The sequence below is a fragment of the Chlorocebus sabaeus genome, chromosome 13 (assembly GCF_047675955.1).
Source record: "Chlorocebus sabaeus isolate Y175 chromosome 13, mChlSab1.0.hap1, whole genome shotgun sequence".
Lineage (NCBI taxonomy): Eukaryota > Metazoa > Chordata > Mammalia > Primates > Cercopithecidae > Chlorocebus > Chlorocebus sabaeus.
In genome coordinates, this window is record NC_132916.1 from 62,769,685 (window position 1) to 62,787,198 (window position 17,514).

The 17,514-nt window shown below is 42.7% G+C and overlaps 1 protein-coding gene across 1 annotated transcript in view; it reads left to right on the top strand.

The window, feature by feature from the left end:
• The window catches only part of ARFGEF3 (ARFGEF family member 3), a 193,677-nt gene that overhangs the window by 98,013 nt on the left and 78,150 nt on the right, over window positions 1-17,514 (top strand). Inside the window, exons 9-12 of the mRNA XM_008006875.3 lie at window positions 3,269-3,373; window positions 4,810-5,143; window positions 11,135-11,247; window positions 12,309-13,219. Coding sequence (XP_008005066.3) covers window positions 3,269-3,373; window positions 4,810-5,143; window positions 11,135-11,247; window positions 12,309-13,219 — 1,463 coding nt within the window. The remainder of the gene's footprint in view (window positions 1-3,268; window positions 3,374-4,809; window positions 5,144-11,134; window positions 11,248-12,308; window positions 13,220-17,514) is intronic.

Below are 17,514 nucleotides of genomic sequence, written 5' to 3' on the forward strand. Positions count from 1 at the left end.
CTATTTCTAAGGGAAGCAAAGTCAAAATGGTTCAAAACAAAACCCTAAGAACTCCAGAGATACAAAACGTGCTAGGTTGCCCTCCCAATAGCCTTGCCAGGAGATGTGGCTGCTTCGCCTTCACGGCCCGTGGGTCCACGCCTGAGCGCTGTTCTCCACAGATCGTGCACCTGGGAAGAAGTTCAGTGATGAGCAGAGAACGAAACTAGCAGATACTCAGCCTGTCAACCATGAAATGCTCAGACAAAAGACCAAGGAAAGTTACTTACAGCCCTCCTAAGTGGACAGGTTTTTCCCTGTGTGTTTTGAAGGAGTTGGCTGGTTTCTAGGCTACTTTTTGCCTTGTGCATTCTACTTGTTTGTGTAGGGCCGGCTGTCATATGCATACGCAATGTGTGCGTGCGCGTGTGTATCTAGTGGAAGGTGCTTACGTTTTAAACAGCTCCTTTAATGGTGTGACTCATGCACGGCCATGATCACCTGTTTTCCAGACTGCTGCAACCCACGCAAAAGCTGCTGCGTTCAGTCTCCAAGGAGACTCTCAGGCCAGTTACCTTGGCAATGCGTTCCCTGTCAGTGAGTCTGATAATCTCGGGGTTGAAGAATTCACCATGGCACACTTTGCCAATAGCTTAATGACTCATAGCTTTTCTATGGACTTATTTCCAATGATTTCAGAAATTGAGAGTCTTTCCTGTCTATAGTTGTTTTCGTTTTGTGATGCTAGACTGACAGTTTGAAAGAAAAAGAGAAATTTTTGAATTGGAGCATTTAATAATTCTTCTTCTTAATAACAGGTCAAGTGATTGGTCAGAATGATTAACTGAGACTACAGTGAAGGCCATCCTTCCAGAAGTGATTTTTTAAATATGGCTTACAATTGATACCATGGCCCTCTGATTTGTCCTGTCCACTCTTTTCCTCGTAAAGCAAACAAATTGAACATTCTGAAATACAGATCTGGTCATGTCACTCTTATACCTCCAAATAAAGTCCAGACATCTTAGCATGGCCTACAGGACCCTTCCTGATTGGGCCTCTGTCCACCTCTCAGGCTGATACCATCCTCACACCCTGTGCTTTAGCCACAACCTCTCAGCCCAGATCCCTTCCTCCTCCACCCCCACATTTTGTGACACCTCTTCCTCTGCCTCACCATGCCACAGTCTCCTACTTGAACTTGAGAATCTACTAAGACAGCATGTCCTGTGGACATTCTTTCTAAGAGGGTACTCCTGCCATATGGTCTCACAGAACCTTGTGTTCACAGCCCTTCCCACCCATGCTTTATCTACTGGCTTATATGTCTGTCCAGTCCCATAAGAGTGAAGAAACCTCCTGTTTCATGTCAAGAGCTATGTCATGGTCAAAAGCGTAGGGAAGCTTGTAGGACTAGAAGCCTAGAAATGTGAGGTCCTTACCTGGCCCAAGAATGGCTCATGATTTCTTACTCTTCCTCCATCCATCACCTTCCTCTTGGCAAATAGGAATAATTTTTGTGGAGACTCAGCCTTTCTCCATTTCTTCTTCTACTCTCAAAGGGTGTGGTAGACAGAGTATATCCAAATATAAGTGACTTTCCCTTCTACAGAATAATAACATTATTTAATCATTATACAGCTCTCTTTAGACAAGGGAGATTTTAGAATATGGGTCAGGAAACTTTTTCTATAAAGGGCTACAGACTATCTCTGTCTCTTGTCTTTGTTTTTGTTTAGTTCTATAAACCTTAAAAGAAAATAAAAACAGTATTTTTAGTGAAGAGGCCACAAAAGGCTTTAGGGCATAATATCAATGTTGGGGTATTTAATGGCACATAAATAAAGGACTCCATCCATCTTACTATCCTGTGTCTTACAATTGCACCGTCTTTCTCAATTTGGCAGTTGTGTGGATGTAACCTCTGACCCTGGCACTGTCTACTGTTAACTTAACTTTGCTTCCTTCCTCTCTCTTCAAGTTTCTAGTTGGCCTGTCATGAGCCTTTCTGTTGCTTCCACCCCCTTCTCCCGGGACTTATTTGAACTGTTAAAGACACTAGACTTCCTGACTTCCTTTGGACATTTATTTATTTTAAATTAGGTGAAAGAGACACAACCAAAAATTATTTTTATAAGCAAGTTTTTCCTTTTTCTGAGTATTCCCATTCCACATTACTGAGTGAACTCTCTAAGAAAGGATTTATTATGTGTTTGCAATAAACATGTCCCTGAAAATTAAATTCTTCCTTAGCCCTATCTGTCACTCTTGTCACCTACCTGGATTTTAATACTTTCTGGTAGGCTGGGCAGAGAAGTTAATCTGGATATTAGGAATGTGTTCCCCATAAAGTTGTCTGTTTTCTTCATCTGGCTCTGTTCCTCTATGAGAAACCCCATAATAATAACTTGGACACAAAATAATTTCTCCACAGAAAAATCACATTTCCTCAATAAGGAAGAAAAGTCTAATGCAAGTTCATAAAGTGTTCACCAATGAAAAGATAATGTGGTAAACGGTCTCTTGAAAGGTTTAGATAATATAAAAATTAGCATTTCTGCCGTAAACTATGGACTTTAGTTAATATATCAATTTTTTATTAATTGTGGCAAATGTACTATACCAATGTAAGGTTTAATAATAGTTCAATATGGTAACTGTGTTTCATGGTCAGTTTTTTGTAAATCTCCAAGTGCTCTAAAAAGTAAAGTTTATTAGTTTAAAAAAAAAAAAAAAATTTCACCCAACTGTATTATTTTGCTGAGGTTGCTGTAACAAAGTGCCATAAACTGAGTACCTTAAACAGTAATTTATTGTATTACGGTTCTGGAGCCTGTAAGTTCAAGATCAAGGCTTCAGTGGGGTTGGTTCCTCCTGAGGACGGAAAGAGAAGGATCTCGTCAGGCTTCTCTCCTCACCTTGTAGATGGCTGTCTTTTCCCTGTGTCTCTTCACACTGTCTTCCCTCAATGAATGTCTCTGTGTCCAAATTTCCATTTCCTTAAGGACAGAGTCATGTTGGATTAGCATCCCCCCAGTGAACTGAGTCTAACTTGATCACCTCTGTAAGGACCTATCTCCAGACAAAGTCACATTCAGAGGTGCTGGAGATTAGGACTCCAACCTGTGAATTTGGGGAGAGAGACAGAGTTCAACCCGTAATGCTAACCTTCCCCAAAAACTAGCACTTTGGTAACGCCTGCCATTTTTCCGAGCATGTTTCCACACATTACCTCTTTAATTTTGTCTTGTCTTTTGTCTGCATTTGTGTCGGTTCTGCTCTTCCACAGTGACAGCCAGCAGCTGCAGCTTCTCTACCTGGAGTGCATCCTGTCTGTGCTCAGCAGCTCCTCCTCCTCCATGCACCTGCACAGGCGCTTCACGGACCTGATCTGGTGAGCACCCACCCCTGACGCCCCCATGCTGACACCGACCCAAGGGCTTCTGCTGGCTGTGTCTCTGGGTCCCTCTCCTTGAAGTCCATGACCCACCAGTAGTAGTTTCATCTGTGCATAAATGTCGTAGAGAGAAAGCAGGGAAATTGTGGCCAGGTGCGGTTGCCCATACCTGTAATCTCAGCACTTTGGGAGGCCGAGGCGGGCAGATTGCTTGAGGCCAGGAGTTCGAGACCAGCCTTGGCAACATGATGAAACTTAGTCTCTACTAAAAGTATAAAAATAGCTGGGCATGGTGGTTGTGGGCACCTGTAATCCCAGCTTCTTGGAAGGCAGAGGCATGAGAATTGCTTGAACCCAGGAGGTGGAGGTTGCAGCGAGTGGAGATCAAGCCACTGCACTCCAGCCTGGGTGACAGAGTAAGACTCTCAGAAAATAATAATAATAATAATAATAGGCCAGGTGCAGTGACTCACACTCCCAGCACTTTGGGAAACCTAGGTGGGCGGATCACAAGGTCAGGAGTTCGAGGCCAACACAGTGAAACCCTGTCTCTACTAAAAATACAAAAGTAGCTGAGTGTGATGGTGGGCGCCTGTAATCCCAGCTACTTGGGAGGCTGAGGCAGGAGAATCACTTGAACCTGGGAGGTGGAGGTTGCGGTGAGCTGAGATCGCGCCACTGCACTCGTCTGGGCGACAAAGCTAGACTCTGTCTCAAAAAATATATAGTAGTAATAATAAAGCAGATAAATTGTTTTGTTGACATCCATCAGACCAAAATCCACAGAAAAACCGATGATGATTATGGCAGAATATGCTTCCAAGGCCCTCTTTGGTTTATATCATAGGATCATGAGATACCAGAACCAGAAATTTTTTCTGTGTTTTCAGCTCGTTCAAAAAGCAGATAACTTATGCAGGGAGCAAGAGATACTGAGCTTTACTCCTAGCCCTAGCTCCATCTCAACCCGAATACCAGTCTCTTAATCATAGTCAGAGATTCCCAGAAGTGACAGGCCCCGCAGGCAGGCAGCTGCTTGTTCTGGGTCCCTGGGCTTATCGACAGGAAGGAAGCCAAATGGCAGGTGTCAGTGTGGAATTTGCAATTAACTCCTCAAATGGTAAATAATTTTGTTATTTATAATAATATGAAACTTTATAACAGCCATTTAGCATTTTGAGTCCATTTCTTCACTTATGATGGTTTCTTAATGCTTCTCTTATATTTTATTTCATTCATGCTAGCTCAATTTATGAGGAAAAGTATTGTTGAAGTACCCAGAAATGTTGGAGAGAAAATGGGCAAAATGTAGCCAAAAGAAGAAGCAGTAAAGAGCCCCACTCTTGTCATTTCTGCAGCATCTGTTTACTCGCAGAGTAAATGTTATCATTTGTCTTGTGGGGAAACTTACTTTTCTCACCATCTCTTCCCAGGAAGAACCTCTGCCCTGCTCTCATCGTCATCCTGGGGAATCCAATTCATGACAAAACCATCACCTCTGCTCACAGCAGCAGCACCAGTACCAGCCTGGAGTCGGACTCTGCGTCTCCGGGAGTGTCTGATCATGGCCGGGGATCAGGCTGCTCCTGCACTGCTCCAGCCCTGAGCGGGCCCGTGGCTCGGACTATCTATTACATTGCAGCCGAGCTGGTCCGGCTGGTGGGGTCCGTGGACTCCATGAAGCCCGTGCTGCAGTCCCTCTACCACCGAGTGCTGCTGTACCCACCACCCCAGCACCGTGTGGAAGCCATCAAAATAATGAAAGAGGTGAGGAGGCACTGGAGATCGCCACCAGGTTTACAAGGTTTACAGGTTACAAGTTTCGCATACAAGAAGCGCTCAGAAAAGGCTTGTCAATCACTTGCCAGAACTTCATTGCTGCCTCATGGTGTCCACTAATGAATGCTGTGTCTAGAGTCTGTGCGTGTGAACGTGTATTGCGAACCTGGGTGAGAGGGGTCAGTGATGTTCAGTGATGCAAAACCATTTGAGAATCGAGCTAGTGCTTGGTAAGACTCTGTTAGATGTGCACCTGACCAGGCCCATGCTGAGATTTCATTCTTCTACTTTAGGTGCTGTTTGTGCAGATATATGTGTTTATTCGCCTTTGCCAACATTAGATTTCAAAATGATTTTATACTCAGGTGGCACATTATCCCAAAAAAAGAGCTTTGCCAGTCTCTGCTAAGAGGAATCCTTTGTTCCATTCTTTTGCCTCATTTCTCCCAAATGTCACGACCCCAGCGAGAACATAAAGGTTGTCCAGATTGCAGTAGCCATCCCAGTGTGCTGCTTCATAGTTTTGAGGCAGAATTAGGCTTATTTTGAAGGTGCTTCAAAGAAAGATTCCTCTGCCTTCTCTCAGAAAACAAAAAGGAAAATTCATCAGTGTTTTTGTATTTGTCAATCTGATCATAAAGGTCCAATTGCAAAATTGCATTTCCTTTTGGTATCTCACCCCTGCAAAAACCAGAGTGGCAAAATTCCCTTGTTGATGATTAATTTATTTTAAGCAATCATTGCCGCCAACCAATATCTGAGAAGTTAAATTTGAATTCTTTCTTGGTGTTTTAATGAGATTTTATTGTTATGACTATTGGAAAGTTCTGACCCACTATTTCTAGAAATTAAGGAGTGGCCCAGATTTAATGGCTGTTAAGAAAATCTATGAGCCCATGATAATATTTACCATTCTTTTTCTTGCCTATTATATGCCAGGCACTTCACATATATTATTTTTATTATTCATAATAAATTTGTGAGGTTGTATATCAACTTTTATTTATTTATTTATTTCGAGACAGGGTCTCACTCTGTTGCCCAGGCTGGAGTGCAGTGGCACAATCACAGCTCAATGCAGCATGGACCTCCTGAGTTCAAGTGATCCTCCTACCTCAGTCTCCTGAGTAGCTGGGACCACAGGTGCATGACACCACACCTGGCTAATTTTTGTATTTTTTGTAGAGACATGTTGCCCAGGCTGGTCTCAAACTCCTGAGCTCAAGCAATCCGCCCGCCTCAGTCTTCCAAAGTGCTAGGGTTACAGGTGTGAGCCACTGTGCCCGGCCATCAACTTTATTTTTACCAATTAAGAATGTTACTTCTTTTCCCCACCAGAGCTTCAGGCAATGGAGATCAAAAGGCCAGCTTTAAGAACTGATCTTCACTAGATGGGCAGATATAATACAACTTTGGAGGCCGGTGAGACTAGACCACTCTTCACCACTCAGACAGCAGTGGCCCTTCCCCAGGGTCCTCCCCTACACCTGTTCAACTTTCATCCTGGAGGGGCAAGCATGGGATTCCTCTGATTAGCAGATCCCCAGGAAGATGGGAGAGAAAGGGGCTAGCAAGGCATGCTCAGCTCATTATCCTAAATTCACCAGTCTGATCAGGGGCTCTTCCTATACCTGGAAGAAATGAGAGGAAAGGAGAAGAGAGGCCTAGAATTTTACTGCACTGGATGTTCCTCCTCATAGAAATGTGATGCCAGAGGAAAAGGAAATTCCCTCCCACAAAGAAACTTAGGCTTGAGGAGGTCAAATGGTTCGCCCAAAGTCCTAAAGAAAAAGAAGGTGCAAACCCTGGACCCGCTGACCCTAATCCCATGGTCTTTTGCTGTATCATTCTTATCACTGGACTTGACTCTCACATTGCAGTGCAGATGACCCCCGGCAGCCCGTTTCTTGGTGTTGGTTCTGCTGCCCATTTCAGGAGCCTGAGTTTATTAAGAGTCAGGGTTCGACAATGAGATCACTTGGACTCGGGAAGGGGAACATCACACACCGGGGCCTATTATGGAGATGGGGGAGGGGGGAGGGATTGCATTGGGAGTTATACCTGATGTAAATGACGAGTCGATGGGTGCTGATGAGTTGATGGTTGCAGCACACCAACATGGCACAAGTATACATATGTAACAAACCTGCACGTTGTACACATGTACCCTAGAACTTAAAGTATAATAATAAAAAAAAAAAGAAAAAAAAAAGTCAGGGTTCAAATCCTCTTTCTGCCACTCACTATGTGATATAGGTAAATCATTCAACTCTGAACTTAAAAGTTTTCTCATGGGTACCTTGTTATAATATTCCAAAGGCTGCAAATTCAAAATGCACTAAAGTTTGCCTAAGTACTTTGTAAGTATCAAGTGCTAAACAAATATGTGGTGTACTTATTGCTCTTGTAAGGAAGAGAAAAAACATATGGAGGCTGAAAATAGTTGGTTCAATTCTAGCTGGCCTCCCTCTCCTGCCTATTTTATTCCTTTTGTCTTGCTGGATTTATGTCCATAAATCACCAATGTTAACAATTTTCCCATTGCCCGGGACACTCTAATGGCTCTTCATTGACTCTCCCATCAAGGCTGAGTTACTGTGCCCAACTTCCAGAGCCTTCTTCCATCATTTGCATTTTCCATCACTTCCCAGGATGCACCTTCATCCCATTGACTGCTTTGTTCAATTCCCACCTCCCCGCCTCTTCAGGGTTTCCTGTCCCTTAGTCCTGTGGGCCACTTCCCCCTCATAGAATTGAGTGGTTAATTGCAACAGGCTAGACAACACTGCCTCTTCCCATTAGCTTATTTACAAACTCCCTTAGGAAGATAATATTATGCCCATTTTCCAGATGGGAAAGCTGAGGCTCTAGGGGATAAGTCACTTGCCCAAAGTCCTTCACGTTGTGAATCGCAAGGCTAAGACAGTGAAGCCTGATGTTTTAAGTATGGCTGCTTCTTTGCTATCAAAATCCTTGTCCTTCATGGCTGGGCTTCCTCAGACCACTGATCGTGTTCTTCTTTAAATTCCATCCCGCCATTTAGCAATTGATTATACGCCCCATCACACTGATTGTTTCACAATAGAATGGGGAACAAGCTTCTTGTCTCCTCAACTAGACTTTTCTGTGTAGATTGCTTCTGTATGTTTTCCCCTAGTATTTAACACTATAATGCTTGAATCAGAATAAGTGTTCAGCAACTTTTGACTGACTGGCATGTGGACGTGAAGACAAAATGTCTACAAAGAGGCTATTTTATAAGCAGCAGCAACCTTTCTTTTCCCCTCAGAAATGACAGGCACTAGAGCAATCACTACCCACAGTAGAGCCGCTTGATACCTGGATGCTAAGTACATACTTTGCGTATGGCATACGTAAGTCTCTAAATGTGTTTTAAATAATTTCCTTTGTACTGCAAAAGGAAGTTAGTTATGTTTTTCTGTTCATCATAGATCTTCGCTCTTCCCAAGGTCATTTTGCAGAGGTGATGCTAGAATTTATGGTAGTACCCAAGTAGCACGTCCAGGCAGTGCTGCCCCAAGGAGCCCAGCAGACTAATTGGGGCCAAGATGTTCTAAAAAGCAGCACCTCCACTTTATACGACAAAATCAATCATTTGGGAAAGTTGGTAACCTAGATACCAAAATGTGCAGGGCTTGTGCACACAAAGAAAACCACTGGGTGCCCAGGATGTTTGTTTAGCCTTTTGGAGTTTGTACGCTTGGTGTGTTATTTCCCTGTTCTAGTTTTAGTTTGTCACTCTGCCATATGCAGTGTGTGCCTATTGATCAAGGACATACAGGACATCTTTGGTTTTCAAAGCACAGCCCCTTTTTTGTTTCTGATTTCCCCTTAAAATGAACAGTAATGAAAAAGTACAGCTTACTTCCTTTTCTCTCCTATGGCTCGGCTTTAGAAGTTCCCTAGTCTTTATCAGACCTCTGGCACCCCAGCCACAGATCCCACAACTCTCATTCCCACCTGAAGAAGCTGAGATTAAAACGTCTTTCCTTTTAGTATTTGTCGAGGGTTCTCCAGAAACCTTATCAATCCATCCCTTTCCCTCCAGATTCTGAAGCAATTGAGAAATAAGCACAAGATTAATGTGGGAATTAAAATAGATTATCTTGGGAGGCCAAGATGGGTGGATCACCTGAGGTCAGAAGTTCAAGATCAGGCTGGCCAACATGGTGAAACCCCATCTCTACTAAAAATACAAATAAATTAGCCTGGCATGGTACCACATACCTGTGGTCCCAGCTTCTTGGGAGACTGAGGCAGGAGAGTCTCTTGAACCCAGTAGGCAGAGGTTGCAGTGAGCCGAGATTGTGCTGCTGTACTCCAGTCTGGGTGACAGAGCGATATTCCATCTTTAAAAAAAAATTAGTGAATTTATTAACAGTGAATATCTAATTTATTACCGGTGAAGCTGAATTTTAAATTGTGGTAGAATCCCAGGAGACAGTGAGGTTTTCCACTCCATCTTTTGGAAATGCACTTATCCTTCCAGCAAGAGATGGAGCATCCTGAGGCTCAGAGGGTCCAGCCACGGGGTTGCAGGCCTGTAGAGGGGGTGAGAGAGAGAGAGGGAAAGAGAGAGCCTGCCAGACTTTAGCCCCAGCATTGTCACTCTTTTTTTGATGTCAACAAAAAGTGGAAGCTTCATTTCTATTCCTCCCAGAGAGCAGAAGTGTTCAATTTCTGTGGTAAGAAAGAAATATGGAGCGAGGGAAAGAGAAGAGTCACTTAAAATACAGCTTCTTCTGTGTAATGAACCTTTTCCTGCTTTGCTTGGAGTATCAATCGCTTTGAAGATGAATGGACATACAATGGGATGTCTGCTGCAGACACACTGCATTAACCATCTTTCCTTGAATCAATTTAGCCTTGAGTTGACATCTTCTATAGACTTCTACCGTATGTATATAAAAATGTGTTAGAAATGAACAATTATGAACAGTCTACATATGAAAACTTGTGAGAAGCAGTAAATGGGAAGATATGTATAGCTTTAACTCCTTATATTGAAAAACAGAAAACCTTAATGTCCTAATTCTCCAGCTTAGTTAGAAAAAAAAGAATAGAATAAATTCAAAGAAAGTAGAAAGGAGGAAAAATAAGGATAAAAGAAGAAAGTAATGTGACAAGGAAATATAGGGGATTTTAAAAAGCAGAAAATGTTAGGACTGAAAAGATGAAGAAAATTGAAAAACTTTTCTCAAGAGCAATAAAAAAAATTTCAAAACAGGTACAAATGAACAGAAATAAAAATGAAAAAATACCTAACTATAGATGTTACACACATTAAAGAAATAGGATATTAAGACATCTTTAGAACAGTAAATTTGAAAACCAGGTAAAATGGGTAAGTCCCTAGGAAATAATGCAACTTTTAAAAAGTTGGTTCAAGAAGAAATTGAGGACCTGAATAGTCCTATAATCTTTAAAGAAATGGAGGAAGTAGTTGAAGGATTCCTATTAAAATTCTGGCCCCATGTAGCTTTAGAAACAAGTTATACAAGCATTCAAGGAACAGGTAATTCCAATCTTCCATGAACTTTTTCGGTGATGAGAAAGAGGGCATACTTCTCCACCCAGTTTATGAAGCTAGCCGACCTGATACCAAAAGTAGACAAAAAGAGTCCAGGAAGGTTATATTAAAGGCCAATCTTACTAAAGAACAGAGATCCAAGTGCTTTCTAGTTCTGTGCTAGAAAAGATTTTTCAACAATCCCTCTGAGAATTTTCTTTGTCTATGCCAGCGCTGAGCTGAGGAGCCAGGAGCCTGATACATACCATATGTCAAGAAGAAAACCTAAATCAGTCTTACTAAGATTGGAAGTTCCAAATAGTTGCGTTTCTCCTTATACTATATCACTCAGTAGGGAAAGTACATGTTTATTTGATCTCACAATTTAAAAACCTTGTGCTTTTTTGTGATACTTACTTTTCTGTTACTCTTTTACCTTTTTCTTTAAGATACTCGGGAGCCCACAGCGTCTCTGTGACTTGGCAGGACCCAGCTCCATCGAATCAGAGTCCAGAAAAAGATCAATTTCAAAAAGAAAGTCTCATCTGGATCTCCTCAAACTGTATGATATTTATCCTTTTAGGTCTTTATTGAGGCTGCTTTTCTGAAGACTTTTAACTTTGCTTGCAAATCCCTGAGATTTTAAAAAATTCTACATTATATGAAATGTGTCTATTTAATAATTCACCCACAAGCTACATGAGAAGACGTACCTCAATTTATTATAATCATGGAACTTTGTATATTTTCATATTGACTTAAAACCAAATGTACCAAGTGAAATGTATAATAATTATTCATTGGGATTTTTTTAGAGAAGAACTTTTGACTTACAATACTGTAGCTATAGGATTTCTTCACATGTAGCCCCCCTAGAAAACTGAATATTATAGGGCTTGTAATAGTTGTATTCACATACATCTGTTCAGGAATATGTTTACTTTATAGAGGAAGGTCCACATTATCATATAACCATTATCACTATTTCTATTTGAAATACCGAGCATAATACAAAAGTGAGATTGTTCGGGAAGGTCATAAATGCTCATCAGGAGCTTCTGTTTGTACCCAGATAAACCAGCAAGCCAAGAGGGAGGGTGATTCAATGCAGACCCCCCCCTTTTTTTTTTTTGACAGAGTCTTGCTCTGTCGCCCAGGCTGGAGTGCAGTGGCGGGTTCTCGGCTCACTGCAACCTCTGCCTTCCAGGTTCAAATGATTCTACTGTTTCAGCCTCCCCAGTAGCTGGGATTACAGGCACACACCAACCACACCTGGCTAATTCTTTGTATTTTTAGTAGAGATGTGGTTTCATCTTGTTAGCCAGGCTAGTCTCAAACTCCTGACCTAAAGTGATCCACCTGCCTCAGCCTCCCAAAGTGCTGGGATTGCAGACATGAGCCACCATGCCTGGCCAATGCAGGCCACTTTATCTGAAGATTTTTCTCTGCCCACCTAAGCATGTTTGTTTCCTTTATTTATTGCCTGGACCATTTTGCTTTATGCAAATCAGACTATCCGTTTTGAATACTATGCTGTTAGCCAGTCTGACACTCTTGTTCCTTTCAGAGATATTTTCTATATTTTATGCATTTGTTCCGTTTTCTCTTTTGAACACTGTTTAGCATCATGGATGGCATGACCGAAGCATGCATCAAGGGTGGCATCGAAGCTTGCTATGCAGCCGTGTCCTGTGTCTGCACCTTGCTGGGTGCCCTGGATGAGCTCAGCCAGGGGAAGGGCTTGAGCGAAGGTCAGGTGCAACTGCTGCTTCTGCGCCTTGAGGAGCTGAAGGATGGGGCTGAGTGGAGCCGAGATTCCATGGAGATCAATGAGGCTGACTTCCGCTGGCAGCGGCGAGTGCTGTCCTCGGAACACACGCCGTGGGAGTCAGGGAACGAGAGGAACCTTGACATCAGCATCAGTGTCACCACAGACACAGGCCAGACCACTCTCGAGGGAGAGTTGGGTCAGACTACACCTGAGGACCACTCGGGAAACCACAAGAACAGTCTCAAGTCGCCAGCCATCCCGGAGGGCAAGGAGACGCTGAGCAAAGTATTGGAAACAGAGGCAGTAGACCAGCCAGATGTCGTGCAGAGAAGCCACACAGTCCCTTACCCTGACATAACTAACTTCCTGTCAGTAGACTGCAGGACAAGGTCCTATGGATCTAGGTATAGTGAGAGCAATTTTAGTGTTGATGACCAAGACCTTTCTAGGACAGAATTTGATTCCTGTGATCAGTACTCAATGGCAGCAGAAAAGGACTCGGGCAGGTCCGACGTGTCAGACATTGGGTCGGACAACTGTTCTCTAGCCGATGAAGAGCAGACCCCCCGGGACTGCCTAGGCCACCGGTCCCTGCGAACTGCCGCCCTGTCTCTAAAACTGCTGAAGAACCAGGAGGCGGATCAGCACAGCGCCAGGCTGTTCATACAGTCCCTGGAAGGCCTCCTCCCTCGGCTCCTGGCTCTCTCCAGTGTAGAGGAGGTGGACACCGCTCTGCAGAACTTTGCCTCTACTTTCTGCTCAGGTCTGTAAACAATTCTCTGCTGTATAGTCAACAAGATTATTCAGAACAGTTTGCCTTAATGGGCAATTACTATCATGCTTATAGTTTGAAGTGCTCAAAGCATATTAATGAATCTTTGGATTTCCCCAGTTTAAAAAAGGCAAAGACATCTAAGACCTATTAGTGGTGGTTTATTTGAATTCTACAGCAGTCAATGGCTGGAATATACTATGAGACTGATAAATGTATAGGATGTAAAGTAAAGAATGAGAAGTAGCTGCATTCTAGAAAGGTGCTACTGATAGAAACAACCTGACAGTCTGTAATTCTTAAAACACTGAATTATCAGTATGCTTCTATGTCTTGGTGTCTAAAATTCATAGAGCAATGTACTTTTGGCGTATCAGAAAGTAAACTATTTTGAATGCTGTCTTGGATCAGTTGCACTCCAAGTCCTCCCAATAGCTTCTGAATTCTACTGAACATTCGAACAATGTGTGATAGTCCAGTATAGCTTGGTAACATTGCATTCCCCCATCTCAGACCGTTCCGTATGTTGAATTGTGAATCAGACCATAAACAATGGTGCTGGGGGAATAGTGGCCAAATTACGTCAGAGAGTCATGCTGGTATTATTGAAGGGAAGGAGAGAATCACTTAGAGTTTTGGTGGAGGAAGCAGACAAAGAATACAGGGAAGTAGTAGCATTTCACATAGTAAATAGTTATTTTTAAGATAGTTTTCTTGAAAGATAATACAGAAAGAAAGCAATTAATGGGTACATAAAATGTATGGTAGGAATAAATGTTTGTGTGATACCAGGGAGGTCATCTGTGCCTTTCCCTCAAATACAAGTGTCTCTTGACCACAGAATACTGAGGCGAATGAATCTCCCTAAACCTGTGCTCAGATCTAAAGGGCTGACCCTGAGAACTGACACAGAACTGCTAAAAAGCCATGATCACTTGCTCATCTACCACCTAACCTTGAACTTGTGTTTGCCATTGTGCTTGCTGCATTTATCATAGTCATTTGTTAATGCATCCACCATCCCTTCCACCCTCCCCTCTCTATACTCCGTGCTCTTTGAGGGCTGAGACCTTGTCTCACTTTTTATTTTCTAACAAAGAAAACTTCACACACATACATGAAAAAATTGTAGCCCAGTTACTGGAACTTGGTTAGAAGCTGACAGATGTGTAGCTTAATAAGTATCTTTAAGAAACTGACAAATTGTCCTTTTTCAAGAAGACAAGTAAAAGACACTTAAATCTCCGTATATATAAGGAGGAACTTTTTGTTGTTGTTGTTGTTGTTGTTTTATTTTTTTGAAACGGAGTCTCACTCTGTCACCCAGGCGGGAGTGCAGTGGTGCAATCTCGGCTCACTGCAAGCTCCACCTCTGAGGTTCATGCCATTCTCCTGGCTCAGCCTCTCAAGTAGCTGGGACTACAGGCGCCCATCACCAAGCCCGGATAATTTTTTGTATTTTTAGTAGAGATGGGGTTTCACTGTGTTAGCCAGGATGGTCTCGAACTCCTGACCTTGCGATCCGCCTGCCTTGGCCTCCCAAAGTGCTGGGATTACAGGCGTGAGCCACTGCCCGGCCGGAACATTTTTTAATATGAGAATGATCCAAAGTTGTAGCAAGCACCAAAGGAGACACAAAATTTTTACTCCAGAAATTTTCACATGACCTAGAAAAAGATGTAAAGAGAAACGATTTCTCTACTTTCCTAATTTTTTTTTTTAGGAGGCGGAGTCTTGCTCTGTCACCCAGGCTGGAGTGCAGTGGCTCACCTCCACTCACTGCCCTAATTCTTATTTCCTAAGAATTTCACACCTTATTTCCTAATTTCACACCAATTTTTGGCTTCCTAACATAACTTTTTTCCTCAATATTTTTTCTTTTGGAGGTAAGTATAACAAATGTTGGACTTTTTTATTTGTATGTGAAACAAAATTCATGTTTCATTGGAAGACTAGGAAAATGTATACTCTTCTTAAAAAATTATATTTTTCCCAATATATTTTATACCACTGTCATTAAATTTGACATTCTCTTATTGAACATTCTAGGGGTGTGTTTTGTGCACATTTGTGTCTGTCTCTCTGTCTTTTTGTCCATCTCTCTCTCTCCCTTTCTCTCTCTCTCTCTCTGTCAGACACACCCATGCAAATCCTCCTTCAATCAGCATTTATAGAGAAGCTGAATTGTGCTATATGCTAAGGTCCCAGGATATGTACAGCTTATTCTCAATCCATATTTATTGATTGTAAATTGATGAAGTTGTTCTTCGGGCTCTCTTTCTTTTTTTTTTTGTAACAGGGTCTGACTCTGTTACCCAGGCCGAAGTGCAGTGGCTCAGCCTCCCAAGTAGCTGAGACTGTAGGCACCACCACACCCAGCAATTGTATTTTTCTTTTGTAGATATGGGGTATTGGCCAGGCATGGTGGCTCATACCTGCAATCCCAGCACTTTAAGAGGCTGAGACGGGTGGATTGCTTGAGCTCAGGAGTTTGAGACCAGCCTAGGCAACATGGTGAGAACATTTCTCTACAAAAAAATACAAAAATTAGCCAACCATGGTGGTACACCTGTTGTCCCAGCCCCTCGGGAGGCTGAGGTGGGGGGATCACTTGGGCCTGGGAGGTTGAGGCTCCAGTTAGCCATGTTTGCACCACTGCCCTTCAGACCCTGTCAAAGAAAGAGAAAGAGAGAAAGAGAAAGGGAGGGAGGGAAGGGAGGAAGGGAGGGAGGGAGGGAGGGAAGGAAGGAGAAGGGGAGGGAGAAGGGAAAGGGTCTCACTATGTTGGAAAGAAGGAAATGAAAGAAAGAAAAGAGATGAGGTCTCACTATGTTGTTCTGGCTGGTCTCAAACTCCTGGGCTCAAACGATCCTCCTGCCTTGGTCTCCCAAAGTGCTAGGATTACAGGAATGAGGCACCAAGCCTTTAGGTCTCTTAAGATGTGCAGTAGTTCATGAGCTGAAGGAGTTGTACATAAAGCCTCTCAGGTTGTTCTTTGGAAGTGGTTGGTGGATCCTTTGAGTCTCTGCCTCTTCCCAGCTGGGAATATTCATATGGAGAGGTTTGGCAGCCTTGGCTACTCCGACCAGCTTGGTGTCCCTTGTACCAAGGCAGAGAGCCCACCAAACATGGTTAGTCCCCAGAATAGCTGTGTATCAGAGCTCAGCATGGCCACTGGTTGCAGTAATAATTATGGCCTTGAGCCATCAAGAAATGGTAAAATTATAGTTAGGGTCTTCTATTTAAAATTAACATTATCCAGGAGGCTGAGGCAGACGGATCACTTGAGGCCAGGAGTTTGAGACCAGCCGGGTCAACATGGCAAAACCCCGTCTCTACTAAAAATATAAAAAATTAGCCAGGCATGGTGGCGCATGCCTGTAATCCCAGCTACTCAGGAGGCTGAGGCAGGAGAATCGCTTGAACCCAGGAGGCAGAGGTTGCAGTGAGCCACTGCACTCCAGCCTGCACTACAGCCTGGGCAACAGAGCTACTCCACCTCAAAGAAAAAAAAATTCAAATTATCCATACAAAATAACTCCACTGCCAAAGTTTCAGCACAATATATAAAATTTAGCTCTCAGATAACTTCTTTATCAACACATCCCCAGAAATTCCAGATGAATGAATTATCACAGTGGTGAGGACTGACTTCCAAGGGACCACCCTCATTTCTTATGAGAATTAAGAAACATAATCCTAGCAAAGTCTTTTTAAAATTTGAGGCCAAAGCAGGTCTTCAGTTTTGTGTTTTTGTACCTTTCAAATCAATACTTATTTATAGTATATGCAAAACAGGGCTTTTGTGAATTTTTTATGTGGCCAGAATATGGCCCTATAAATGTTGCAGACTGCCCAAATTTTAGAGTTCCATAAATTTCCCATCAGACCAGATCTGTTTTATGAAATTATTTTTTAAATGTAGAAATCAATACATTGAAAAGAGACTTCACAAATGTTGGTGGTTTTCGAATATCGTTTTTATTGACCATAATTTTGTTGTAGGTCTATTTAATTCTAGTAACATCACAATATTTTCCTATTCAGGAGTTGGACTCTCTTTCCAAATTACAGACCCATCACTCTGTGGTCCTGTTACCAACAGCTGGCTGTCTTCCATCACTGCTGTGGTTCAACTGGTGGCACTCATCATTGCTTTGGCTACCCTCCAGCCACTGGGTGCTGGCCCATGTCCGTCTCTGGACTTAGGCATGTCCTCTTGCCCCCTTGCAAGTGCCACTTCCATGATTAAAAATTAACAAAAGACAAACGTAGATGCTCCACTG